This window comes from Medicago sativa, chromosome 2, assembly GCF_051527215.1.
Source record: "Medicago sativa cultivar Bolivia chromosome 2, Bolivia_mono, whole genome shotgun sequence".
Taxonomy (NCBI): Eukaryota; Viridiplantae; Streptophyta; class Magnoliopsida; order Fabales; family Fabaceae; genus Medicago; species Medicago sativa.
In genome coordinates, this window is record NC_140750.1 from 22,355,511 (window position 1) to 22,368,875 (window position 13,365).

Genomic DNA, 13,365 nt, shown 5'->3' on the forward strand with positions numbered 1-13,365 from the left:
TCCATTCTACATCTAGGATGACCTCATATTCCCACTAATGAAGGAGCAAACAAGAAGAGTGAAAGAGGATGAGGAGGAAAACAATGAGAAAGATTAGGTGACGGTTGGATAGATGAATAAGTGTCTACTAATCTTTTCTCTTTTTTGCTTTTTTTTTCTTTTAGGAAGCATTGATCTTTTCTCTTACTCTAACTTATTGTCAATTTATTACTGCCACATAGATAAATTAAAAACACAAGCATATAAAAAGTAATTACTGTTGTATACTCTCTCCATTTCATAATACTTCTCTTTTTTGAAGAATCTACACATACCAAGAAATCAAATAAATTTTGTAAATTAAAAACACAAGCATATAAAAAGTAATTACTGTTGTATACTCTCTCCATTTCATAATACTTCTTTTTTTTGAAGAAGCTACACATACCAAGAAATCAAATAAATTTTGTTATTTTTGATGAAATTATGTGTGTTTTTTTTTCTTTCTATAATACCCTAACCATTTATTATTTTATTCTATTATTTCTCTTTACAATAAATAAGTAAGGGTATTATTGACAAATCAATAATTAATGTTGCATTGAAACTCGAAAGTGACAAGTAATGTGAAACAAAATTATTCTCCAAAAACGACAAGTATTGTGAAACAAAGTGAGTAAATTATTTTTTAAAAATATATTTATAATTATACCCAAAAAATAATACGAATAGTTTTAAAAACACAAGTATAGGAAAACTAGAAAGAATATTTTAGTCACTTGTTAAAGGAATCAAATATATTAAAGAAAATGTTAATGAGTGTTCTAATGATACTTTTTAAACACTTCGGAAGTTTTTATGGAAACATGTGCATTTATTCATCAAAAATTAGAAATATTAGACTTTTTCAATGAAAAGTTTCTTAGTTGGAAATTTTTAAAGAGTGTCTCTAAGACACTCGTTAGCAAGACTCATATAATAAGGGTCATGTTAACTTGTGTCCTAAGGACACAAGTTAAAGATCTAAAAAAGAATTAAAACATAAATTTTGTATTGAAAAAATAAGTTTTAAAATTTTCAAGACATTGAATGCACGATTTTCTAAATTAAGTTTCTAGATTTGGCTTCTAAACTTGTGCCTTAAGGGCACAAGTTAGCATTTCACATACAATAATACTTCTTAATTGTCATATTTATAAGAAACATTTGATTTTTTTTGATTCATTGCATAAATGATGTATTTGGTCTATATTTTAGACAAGATACATCAATTACTCAATATATCTAAAAAGTTAAATTTTTCTTATAAATAGGCGACTCTTTAAAAGTCTAAAAAATGTTATTTTCAAATTAAAATTACAGACACTTGTTAACATAACCTTGAACTAATTTGAATTTCCTACTATTATAGTAGTACGCAATAATAGATCTTGAATATCTAATCTTAAACGGATGACCGAGATCATTTACATAAACCGTCCAATCTCAAATCAATGAGTGAGATAATGTGGTGCGTAAAACTATGCAAAATGCCTACATCAGCAACCGTGGTCCCTTAATTGTAAAGTTTGCTTTTTTGCTTTGCATGTGTATCTTTGTTCATGGGAAACATGCAAATGCACATAAACAACAAATTAAGTTCAATTCAAGCGTCTATTTAAAGTGAGAAGGAAACAGGTACACCTGCCTCTACATAAATTGTCATCACTCCCTTCATTTGTGTGCATGAAAAACCAAAACCAAAATCAAACATAACATTGTAAACTGAATTTATGTTTGCTATGAGATTCTCAACCTTAGCATTTCTCTTGTCACTTTTGGTGATACTACAAGTACAAGAAACCACCTGCTTCAATGAACACGTAGAACTTTCTCATCTTGTGAAAAAAATTGTTAAGCAAAAAATGGACATTGCCATGTCTCAGCCATCTTCACACAAAAAAAAGGTATGTCACAAATTTATATAAATTTTTTATATTATTTTCCTTCTTCCTAGGAATTTTTTTTGATGATTTTAATTGGTATGCATCATGAGTATCTCACAATCAATCATAATTTTTTTTAGTTTTACATTTTTCTAACATTGTTTGAGGATGTAAACAATTTTACAATGACAATGTATCAAAATTACAATTACAATCTCCTTTTTTTCATTGTATAAAATGTAAAATTACAATCTCATTCTCTCTATGTGGTTTTGGATTGGAAAATGAAGAAGAGTGGAAGAGTGGTGTACCCAATTAAGTATGGTGCAGATCCAACAGGGGAAAATGAAAGCAGTGATTCCATTATGAAAGCTGTAGAAGCTGCATTTGATATTGATAATTTAGGGCTTGAATTATTACCAGGAATTAGAGACCTTGGAGGTGTTATCATTGATTTTCAAGGTGGAAACTATAAAATCAGCAATCCCATCACATTTCCTTCATCGGCTGGCAATCTTGTGGTAATCATCTTTCTCTTAGTTAATTTCTTTCCTTTTCCTCCTTTACTACTTTGATTGATGCAATTTTTTTTACTGCAAGATTAATTATGAACTTGTTGATCCTTAATTTGTTATATAAATTAGCATGTGTTTTTCTAAAATGATTTTTTTTAATATACTTGTAAAAAAATGACAGTTGTCGTTCTCAATAATGTGTTCATTTAACATCAAAATTTATTAAATGTAGTAAATGAGAGAAGTACAAAGAATACTTAACTCAGAACTCGAAAAAAGTACAAGGGATACTCGACCCACCAGAAAACAAGTTAAGAGTTAAAACAAAGAAGAGGGTTCAAAAACTAGTCAAAATACATGCAAAACCTCAATTTTTTCGTAGCTGGAAAACACCTCGAAGAGGTTGATATACGGAGTCTACTATCTCTTCTACCTTCAAGAATCATTCAAGAAAAAATAACCCCATTCCAAATAATGTTTTATTTAAATTATATATATTTTTTGATAATATTTATTATGAGGAATGTTTTTTTTTTTTGAAATTATGAACACTTCTTTTCAACGCTCTCTTTAATACTTGTTTCATTGTCTGTCCTATAAATAAATATTTTTCTCTTTTGATTTTTTTTATTGGCGCCAAAATGTTCTTGCATTGAATACTCCAGTGAGCCTGTACCTAGAAGCGTACTAGGAAACACTATCCTGCAATTTCTTAATAACTCCATCAATTTAAGTCTCACTCAACCTCTAACAATTTTGAACCCACTCTCACCAAACAATACTAAAGGGGGCTAACAAGATATGAATACCTTGAGAAATCCAAAGCCTTGTTGGAAAATGAACAAATCTATCGATTCAATAGAATAAAAAAGGTAAAAGTAAACAATAAAAAATGAGATTTTAAAAAAATTATGGAGTGACAAGACTAGATACGAGAGTATAAATAAAATCTTTCAAAAGATGCACAAACCAGACAAAATAAAGGAGATCTGTGTTATCAATTATAATTCAAATTTAATTTGTAAACATGGATAGTGTAAATCTATTTTGCACATTCATCTAATCAGTAGATATTTTTGAAGAGGAATTTTTTTTTTTTGAATAAGGAATATATTATTAATATCAATATTCCTTAGCAGTGCAAAACAGATAAAAATGTGTAATATAGAATTTTTCTATGATGTGCAAATTTTTCTATGATGTACATATGTTAGGAAGTTCAAAATAATAAATTTGTATTGGAACTTGTGCATTTTATATTAAATATTATTTTTTAATAAATAATTGTTGCCTTTCAATAAAATTTTGCAACTTTTAGTTCCTTTTAACATCTTACTCCATCCATTCCTTTTCTTTTGATGTTTTAGCTCTTTGCACAAGTTTTAAGGAGTAATTAAAGTATATAAATATTTATGTGTTTTTGACTAAAATGTCCTTATTTATCATTAAATTCACATGTGATAAACCAAAGGTCACATCTACTTTAATAGTTTATGGTGTTTTCCAACAAGGGTAAACTTGAGAAAACAATAATAAATTCACTAAAACATCAAAAGTTTTGGAATATAATTGAAACTCTAAAACATCAAAAGAAAAGGAATGGAGGGAGTAATATGCTTCTTGATAATTGTATAAATCATAACATAACAATATTGGAGGGAAGTTAAATTGCAGTCTTTTTTCTTGAAAAATGCTGCAGTGCTATTTTCTTCTTCCACTTAACTTTTACATATTATTATTTCTTACACTTAACTTTTACATCAATGACCAAAGGTAAATGGAGGAACCTTAAGAGCTTCTGAAACATTTCCAACTGATAGACACCTTGTTGAATTAAATGCATCAAATTCCAAAACCCTCCAAAATGCAACAAAAGCATCCAACAACAGATTACTTGAACAAACAATAGGAATTTACTATGAAGACATAACATTTAGAGACATCCTCTTCGATTCAAGTTACCGAGGTGGAGGAATATTCATCGTCGATTCAGCTAGAATCAGAATCGACAATTGTTTCTTCCTCCATTTCACCACCGAAGGAATTAAAGTTCAAAGTGGCCATGAAACCTTCATATCAAGTAGTTTTCTTGGACAACACTCAACAGTCGGCGGAGACAAAGGTGAAAGACAATTTTCGGGAACTGCAATTGATCTTGCTAGTAATGACAATGCTATCACCGATGTTGCAATTTTCTCAGCAGCCATAGGAATTGTTGTTAGGGGACAAGCTAACATGATCACAGGTGTGCATTGTTATAACAAAGCAACAGGTTTTGGTGGAATTGGAATTTTGTTGAAGTTAGCAGGGAATTCACAAACAAGAATTGATAATTGTTACATGGATTATAATTCTATAGTCATGGAAGATCCTGTTCAAGTTCATGTTACGAATGGTTTTTTCTTAGGGGATGGTAATATTGTTTTGAAATCAATTAAAGGGAAAGTTTATGGCTTAAATATTGTTAACAATATGTTTAGTGGAAACCCTAATAATAATGTTCCAATTGTGAAATTAGATGGGGGATTTAGTGACATTGATCAAGTGGTGATTGATATGAACAATGTGATTGGTATGATTTTAAGATCAACCGTTGGGAAGTTGAATGTGGATGGTAATGGCACAAAATGGGTGGGTGATTTTTCAAATGTTTTGGTATTTCCTAATAGGATTAGTCATTTTCAATATTCATTTCATGCATTAGAGGGACCAAAGTTTGTTGCACATTCAGTGAGTAATGTGTCAAATAATGTTGTAGTTGTGGAAAGTGAGAAACCAGTTCATGGGGTTGTTTCCTTCTTTGTTGAACAATGAATTAACATGGATGTTTTAGCTTTGTCTAGTGTCTATCTTTGATAAAGTAAATTGTGGTTATATGAAAGAAATCTTATATGTGTTCATTGTCATTAATTACCATATGGACTTTGGACTTTGTTCTAATATAGTATTTTCTACTATATAATATATTTTTCAAATCTTTCAAGTTTAAATTTAGATCGAGTATAAGTATTTATGAGCTCACTATGGTGAAGAAAAGAAAAGAAAAACATATTTTACGTCTATTAAGAGTAAGAGAATGCATAATGTATAAAGTCTAAGTGACTAAAGATGAAAGAGCATACTAGAGAATGTTCTCTAAGCACCATAATAAAAATCTCACAACTTTGAGTACTAGATAACCCACGTTAGAGGAGCTAATTTACTTCTTGTGTGTGATATTCTTAACTCACACTCCTTATGCTAAATTCAATACTAATCACTATTAATTTGTATTAAGTTCATTCTTACTATAAGCCTATTTGCTCAATAATTAAAGAAAAGTTTCGAACGAAGTATATGAGAGTGGAACGGTGACATGAATCATGCTACGAACCAACCAACTACTCGCGAAACCGGCTTACTATAAGCCTATTTCAAAACCTCCTCTACGATAAAAAGTTTTTTAGCGAATTATTATTTTTCCAAATTCATACTTGATAAAGGTAATTATGTGCAATATTAAATTTTGAAAGGATCGCATTTTTTTTTCCTTCAAAAAAAAAAGGATCGCATTTTGAAATCGCCACAAAAGATTTGAAAAGCCCTTGGATAAGAAGATCCACAGTTGCTTCAACCTATAATCCTTTGAGAGAATTCTCTACCTTAAAATATGTCAAATTCTATTAGAGAAATGATATTTTGACAACCACTTTTTGACAATTTTTGGACAACTTTCTTTCTCATACTCACATGATGTTGTTATCCTCTCTCTTCTTTTTTCTCTCTCCATTGTTTTTGACCAATAAGAAGTGAGAAAAACATGGTTGTCAACAAAGTTGTCATCAAATGGATGTCAAAATATCATTACTCATTCTATTAAGATCAAAACTAGTTACAAAATTGTGTGAACTCCTATGCAAGATAAATGCTAAACACTTGTCTAGATTGCCCGAATTATACAATAAGCTTCTAAAAAGAAGCAGCTAAAATATATAAAGGTTAGGTTTCAACAATTTTGTTACACTTTCAAGAAGACTTCTAATTAGAAACAGACCTCACATGAAATAATTTTTCTTCATTAGACTCTCCAATAAGTTACAAACCCAACAAAGTAGCAAATTTTGTCTTTCGCCCCTTTTTGGAATCTGCTAGTTTTACTTCTAGTAATTACACACTGTTGTGAGAATTGCTCTTCTCCCATCTGTTTTTGCTCATTCCTATTGAGAAATACATCTGCGTGAGTTAACTCAAACCGAGAATACACCTGCGTGAGTTAACTCACGCTCGACTATTTTGACGGGAATGAGCAAAATCAGATAGGAGTAGAGCAGTACTCCACTATTATCGTCTTTGAGTTTCTTGGAAATTCTCATAAGATATGGGTCCAATACCTAAAGTATAGGAAAATTGCTCTTCTCCCATTGAGTTTTGCTCACTTCCAACTGAAATGTCAAAAGTACTCCTGTGTGACTTAAGTCACGCTCGATACTTTCAGCGTGAGTTAACTCACGCGAGTTGTATCATGCCAACGTGACTTAAATCATGTGGGGGATATTTTAGTCAGTTTGTATGAGAGTGAGCAATTTTGGATGGGAGAAGAGTAATTTTCAAAGTATAGTCCAAGAGAAACAAGATGAAACTCAAGTACTTGAAGGATTATGAGCTAATGTGAAGTGAGTATAAAATTGAATCAATTGCTTAATCATATATTAGTCATAAAATTATCTAACTTTGTGTCCAACTAACCTAGTTACCTATAAGAATGAAAAAACTATTCAAAATTCGAATGATTTAAGAGGAGAAAATCCTTATGAGAAATATATTATCCTTCCATCAATATATTATGTTGTAAATATAGACAACAAAGTTTTGTACTATTTGACTTTAGTGAATGTGGTGAGGTGAAGCAGTGAAAGTGGTGGAGTGACATAAAGTAGAAAAGTTGGGTGATAATCAAATCAATTCCAAACATTATCATGTATCAACCAAACATAAGATTAAAAGATAAATCACATTATCATTATCTAATGTTCTTCAACTTGCTGCATTTTGTCGCCGCGTTACAAGAACAGGAAGGAAAAAACATTGTACGAGTCTTTTCACCTGTGCATGACTATACCAAATTATCCATTCTTATCCACCAAATTAAGTTTCTTTTAAGGCATTAGTTTTTCAATATGTTCCTAATTTGTATCATAGTCTCTTTAATTTGTATAATAATTAGTGTAAAACTTTTTTACCAATGTCTTTATTCAACTTTCACTATGTAGATATTAATCATTGACCGTCATGTGTGCATAGATCAATTAGCAGAGGCAATGCATTGTTATATGCAGGAGTCGGGGTTCACACCTCGGACACCCACTTATTCATCTTAAATTCAACGTTTATCCATTTAAATCATGTCAAACAAATATTTGTAGAGATATTTTAGCACTTATTTAAAAGTGGTATCATGAAATTATTTGATTGGATATATATGTAAAAACTCCGACCCAACATAATATTGTCTTTGCAACTACCAACTGTACTGTTTACAGGACATTCAATAGTGTGATTTAATTTGATGAATGTGAGAGTTACTCGTAAATGCGTAAAATTGGTCTATTTTTTAATATATTCTTTCTTGACATATCTTGTTTTAAATTTTTTATTTCTGTTTACACATTTACCATACACTTTCTTTTATAACCTTAGAAAATTCTTTTTATTTTATCTATGTATTCAGACATTTACTTGAATTGATTAAGCATGATATATCTGTAATTTTAATTATGCATGATAAATATTTTTTTACTTATAATTTTTGTATGCTCCTGATTAAGATTGTTATGGAGTATTTCTACTTAACTATGATTGAATATTTGATTATTTGTTAGAGGATGTTATACTTATACCAACTCTTTTTTTCTTGAATATTTTTCTTAATTATGAGAAGAAAAAAAAACAAAGGAGACAGAAAAAACAGAAATAATAGATGCAATTCAATTTGAACTTGAATGAGAAATGAGTCCTGGTACATATCCATATGCTGAAGAATATCACCAACATAAAAAGAAAGAGTGCAAAGTAGACAAAATTCACGTGCTTTTTTCACTCCTTTGAAGTGCATAGACAAAGAAAGTGGAATACCAAGTAAGCAATAATTAATATCCCATGTCCTTGCTCCACTAATTTATGTATCCTCCTATGTCTCATACTCTATCGAATATAAGCAAAAATATATTTTAATAGATAATGTTGAGACTTTTTTTAGAAGCTATTTAGTTAAATGGCTAGCTAGGTTGGACCACGAAAAAGTTTTTTTAAGCCTATCTTGCATGCCAGTAAATATGAATAATGATTTTTATTAAACTAAAGATTTTCTAATTTGCATTAAATTATAAATTTGTTTACATTTTCAATAATTTAAGATTTTATAAATTTGTTTACATTTTCAATAATTTAAGATTATTAGTTCAGATTAATTATTCGTGTTTAAATATATCATTTTTCCGTGTTTTTTTTTTTTTTGGTGTGTAATTAAGCATGATTGTACCAAGAAAACATATATAGAAGTATGTATAGTTGGATTTTCTAAAATATTACACTAATTATTAAAATAGAGTTTAATTTTATTGGTATATTAACTTATTAGTCTATTTAAACAAATGACAGATCATTTATTTAATTACGTTCATATGAAATATGTTAAACATACTAAGAAGTTATATGAGTCTTCTAAAATGTCAAACCCAAACCTAAAAATAAGTATACGATTGACTACAAATCAAATCTAAATTTTAAATAATTTTAATATCAAGTCAGGTTTAGGTCTTGCAAAGTCTAACCAATAACAGAATATTCGCACAGAGTCTACAAGTGCGATATATATTTTACCATTGTGTCAGTGCTTGTCTGTAAATCTTCAACACTTAGTTTATGTATCAAATTTCTTTTTCTTCATAACCTCATCTAGGTAACTAACACAACACTCCATGCATGGCTGAAATTCACACTCAAACTCCAACAATTAGTCCCATGATAAGCAAACCATGTAATCCTTCAGAAGGTTATAAACTCAATTCAATGGTTCTTATAGCAGCTATAGTATGTGCTTTACTTTGTGCTCTTGGCCTCAACACAATGTTACAATGTGTGTTCCAATGTGCCAACCGTGTCCTTACTGAACCTCTACAATGGATTGCTTCTCGAAGACGCAATTCCGGACTCAAGAAGAAAGAAATGGTTGCTTTGCCAACATCAATTTATAACACTCATTCACCTGAATCACCTCCTCCATCTTTGGATTCTAATTGTGCCATTTGCTTAGCTGAGTTTTGTGATGGAGATAACATGAAGTTGCTACCAAAGTGTAATCATCGTTTTCATGTTGTTTGCATTGATAAATGGTTGCTTGCTCATTCTTTTTGTCCTACTTGTAGGAAAATGATCAAGTCCAATGATTCAGTACACTGCTTAAGCATTGTCATATCATAGTTATTTTTTATGCAAGAATTTACATATCATATTCTACGTGCTATCTATGTCTCCTGTGCTTGTATTTTTTGGGAAAGAAAATGTTTGGATCGCAATCAAATTTTGTTTTTGCAATTATTTCTATATTCGCTTATATTATGTCTGCTCAAAATTATGCATAAATTTAAATATGTTGCATTTTTTGGGAAACCATTGGCATTTACAATGCCATCGTTAACAATGAGAGTGAGACATTGATATTTTTAATTATTTTCTCATGTTAATAAAGGATATAATTTTATAAAGTTAATCATAATTTTTTTTTTCAATATAAAATTACCATATTTCTTAATTCGAAAGTGTTTGACAATCAACATTTTTTATACCATTTGTGTTTGACATTTTTAACTTCCTAACACTAAAGATTGTGGATCTTTTACAAAGATCAGACATCCACAACAATGTTGTGTTTCATAGATTTAAGAATTCAAGAGAAATTGTTTTGTCGTTCATAAAGGGTGAGCGACGCAGCTTTATTGTCCGATTGTTTTTCATTCCTATAGAATGGCGGAGCTAGGTTCACCAATGTGTGGGCTAGTGCCCCCACTATTTTTTGAATAAACTTAACTTACACCTATACAAGTACTAGTATTAACTATACATTTATTGAAAGAAACTTTGACCAACTATATGGACCATTCAGTAGAAATCTAAGCAAACTCTAGGTCTTTTATGTCAGCCCTCGACATCTTTCATTTTTGGTGTTGGTTCTATTCCCTTTAATTATATGATTATATGATATTGATAATATACTATACTATATTATGGTAAAGCTTAAAACTTTAAATAAATGGTTAAAACTTAAAACTTATGATGTTGGTTCGAACCACGGTACCTCCACTTTGTGTGTGTGAGTTTATGATGGTTTTGTCATCTCATCTATCTACAAAAAAAAGCTTAAAACTTTAAATTATCGCATAAAAAATAATTAAATTAGAAGTGATTGACAATTTTTCTATCAAATATGTAGCAATCACGAAACATATAGTATATTAATGTTATTTATTTTGTTTTAGAGTTATTCTTTTAACTTGTTCGGTTCTTAAGGAAAAAGATCATGATAATCCAGGGCCAGAAGGTAATTCTTAAGTTTATATGTTAAACTATAAAAATATAATGTACTAATTCTTAAAATATATGAAACCCATTTTTGTTTTTATAAAAAAAATAAAAAAAAATAAGAAATTTGTCAATTTAGCTCATAAAGTATATGAAATCTATGAATTTAATCCTTAACATCTTAACAGTAGAGACTGAGTTGATGAATTTTATTAATTCAAGGATCCCTTATTATATTTACACAGTTTAAGGTCTAAATTCGAAAAGAGTGTGATGATTTAGGGATTAAATTGAAAGTTTATTTTATATGGATGTGTGTTTGTTGCCCCCACTATTAAAAGTTTCTGGCTCCGCCACTGTTCCTATATATACATACAAAACCATCTTTGCCCCAAAAAAAAAAATGTAGTATAACCTTGAGTGGATCCACGTAAAGCTTGGTGCGACAATAATCACACCAATTTTTCCCAAAAAAATAAATAAATATGAAGGATGTCTATAAGCATGAAATGTTACAAATAAATTTGAGCTAATAAAACTAACTAAAATGAAACTACTAAAACTATTATTTTGGATGAAATATTACATATATATAGGGGTGGCAAAACGGGTCCGGCCCGTCGGACCAGCCCGTTTAACCCGTCATTTTAGGCGGGCTGGGGTGAAATTTTGAGCCCATCTCTCTAGTTGGCCCGCCCCTGTTCAGCCCGCTGAAAAAGCGGGTCATAGCGGGGTGGGGCGGGCTGGCCCGCGGGCTTATTAACCTTTCTTTTTTTACTATTAGTGACCGAATTTTTAATTTACACACCCCATAAACAATTGGGCCAAATGATACCCAACCCAACCTCAATTTGTCCCACACTCTCTGATAAGTGATAACTGATTCACCACTAGTCCACTACCCCTAGAAAAAAACCGATTCACCAATGCATTATAAAATTTTCATCCCAGACTCAAACTTGTCCTCTCTCTCTTTCGCTCTCTACTCTTGGTCTGATTTACTCTGACTCACTTGGGATTAAGGTAAGCTTTGTTGCTCATTTATCTTAGTTGTTGTTTGTGTTAAGTGAACTTATGTTTGCGTTGATCTTTTAATTTCTTCCTTTCTTCTTTTCTGAAGCCATGATGTGTTATATAACCTAAACGATGATTAACTTAGGGACGTTGAACAAATTATGTAGAATTTTTATGGTTGATTTTTTTTAGACTTATTTCATGGTGTTGGATTTATTTTGTAATTTGTTTTATGTTGGATGTATCATGTATGGTGGATTTATTTAATGTTAGAGTCATTATATTGAATTTATTGTTTTTGTAACATCAATGTATTTGTTAATAACAATCGACAAAAAAATATTTTAAAAAATAGACGGGCCAACCCGCCAGCCCGCTAGTCCGCCTTTAGGCGGGGCGGGGTGTGAGTTTGAGCCCACCCCCTCAAGTTGGCCCGCCCCGCCCCACCCCGTTTTTGACGGGCTAATAGCGGGCTGGGCCTAAACGGGGCGGGCTGGCCCGTATTGCCATCCCTACATATATAATACTTAAGAAGACGCTAAAGGAGCCCTTAGCACACTTGTTATGAAAACTAATAATGAAATACTGTGTTGAAAAATGATGAATTAAACATTTTGAAAATTTAAATTGTTCTTTTGGATGTAAAATTTTATTTTATATTTTACTTTGTAAAATAACATACTTATGACACATTGACACTTGTTAGCAAGATTTAATTTATCGAAGATTAGACGGCAAAAACAACGCTACTTTTTATATAGTAGAGGATGGTGGCTCCCTGTGAATACATATTTGCTGACGATTAATCAACGATTGAAAACTAAATCAACTATCGGTTAAAATATATCATTACCGATCCATAAAAAAAATTCTTATTAAAAGAAAAATTAAAATTCTTCAAAAATAACGTATAAACATTAAGATATACATAAGTAGAAAGGTCGGTTGTTAGTAAGAAGTTGATTCATCGGTAAGGTTGTGGGTTCAATCTCACTATCTATGTGAGGACCTCATTAGTATATAATTTATATCTCTTTATATAAATTCTTCAGCTTTGAGGTCTTCCCTGACCTCTGGTGAGTCTCGTAATCCAATTTACTTTAACTTTTTATTAGACAAAAAAAAATACTAAGTGTTCTACCAAAAACAATTTTTTAGTGTGAAAAATATAATAATTTAGTTTAGGTATTTGATAAATGATTTTAATTGTCCTCTCGGAAAAAGAAAAAAAAAGATAAATGATTTTAAACGATGAGAAATCTATATCCAAACCAATTGAGATCTGGTTTAGCTTAAACATGAAAATTGGAAGAAGAAAAACCAAATCAATGTAATCAAATTGTATAAAAATTTCGAGTATATGAGATAATTAGTTT

At 30.4% G+C, this 13,365-nt stretch overlaps 1 protein-coding gene and 1 pseudogene across 3 annotated transcripts; both read left to right on the forward strand.

Annotated features, from left to right (window-relative positions):
• The first annotated feature begins 1,576 nt into the window (after window positions 1–1,576).
• LOC146945555 (polygalacturonase QRT3-like) lies at window positions 1,577–5,261 on the forward strand. 2 transcript variants are annotated; one of them, XM_085743889.1, is made up of 3 exons: window positions 1,577–1,925; window positions 2,195–2,425; window positions 4,193–5,261. In XM_085743889.1, the coding sequence occupies exons 1-3, from the start codon at window positions 1,752–1,754 to the stop codon at window positions 5,231–5,233; spliced, it is 1,446 nt and encodes a 481-aa protein (XP_085600015.1). In that variant the 5' UTR covers window positions 1,577–1,751; the 3' UTR covers window positions 5,234–5,261. The 2 variants fall into 2 exon arrangements, with proteins under 2 accessions (XP_085600015.1, XP_085600014.1); XM_085743888.1 differs by having other exon boundaries at window positions 1,629–1,925; window positions 2,198–2,425.
• A 3,877-nt stretch (window positions 5,262–9,138) lies between these two features.
• LOC146945556 (RING-H2 finger protein ATL78 pseudogene) lies at window positions 9,139–9,991 on the forward strand (annotated as a pseudogene). Its single transcript, XR_015026423.1, has one exon. The product of XR_015026423.1 is annotated as an RING-H2 finger protein ATL78 pseudogene (transcript).
• Window positions 9,992–13,365: the final 3,374 nt, after the last annotated feature.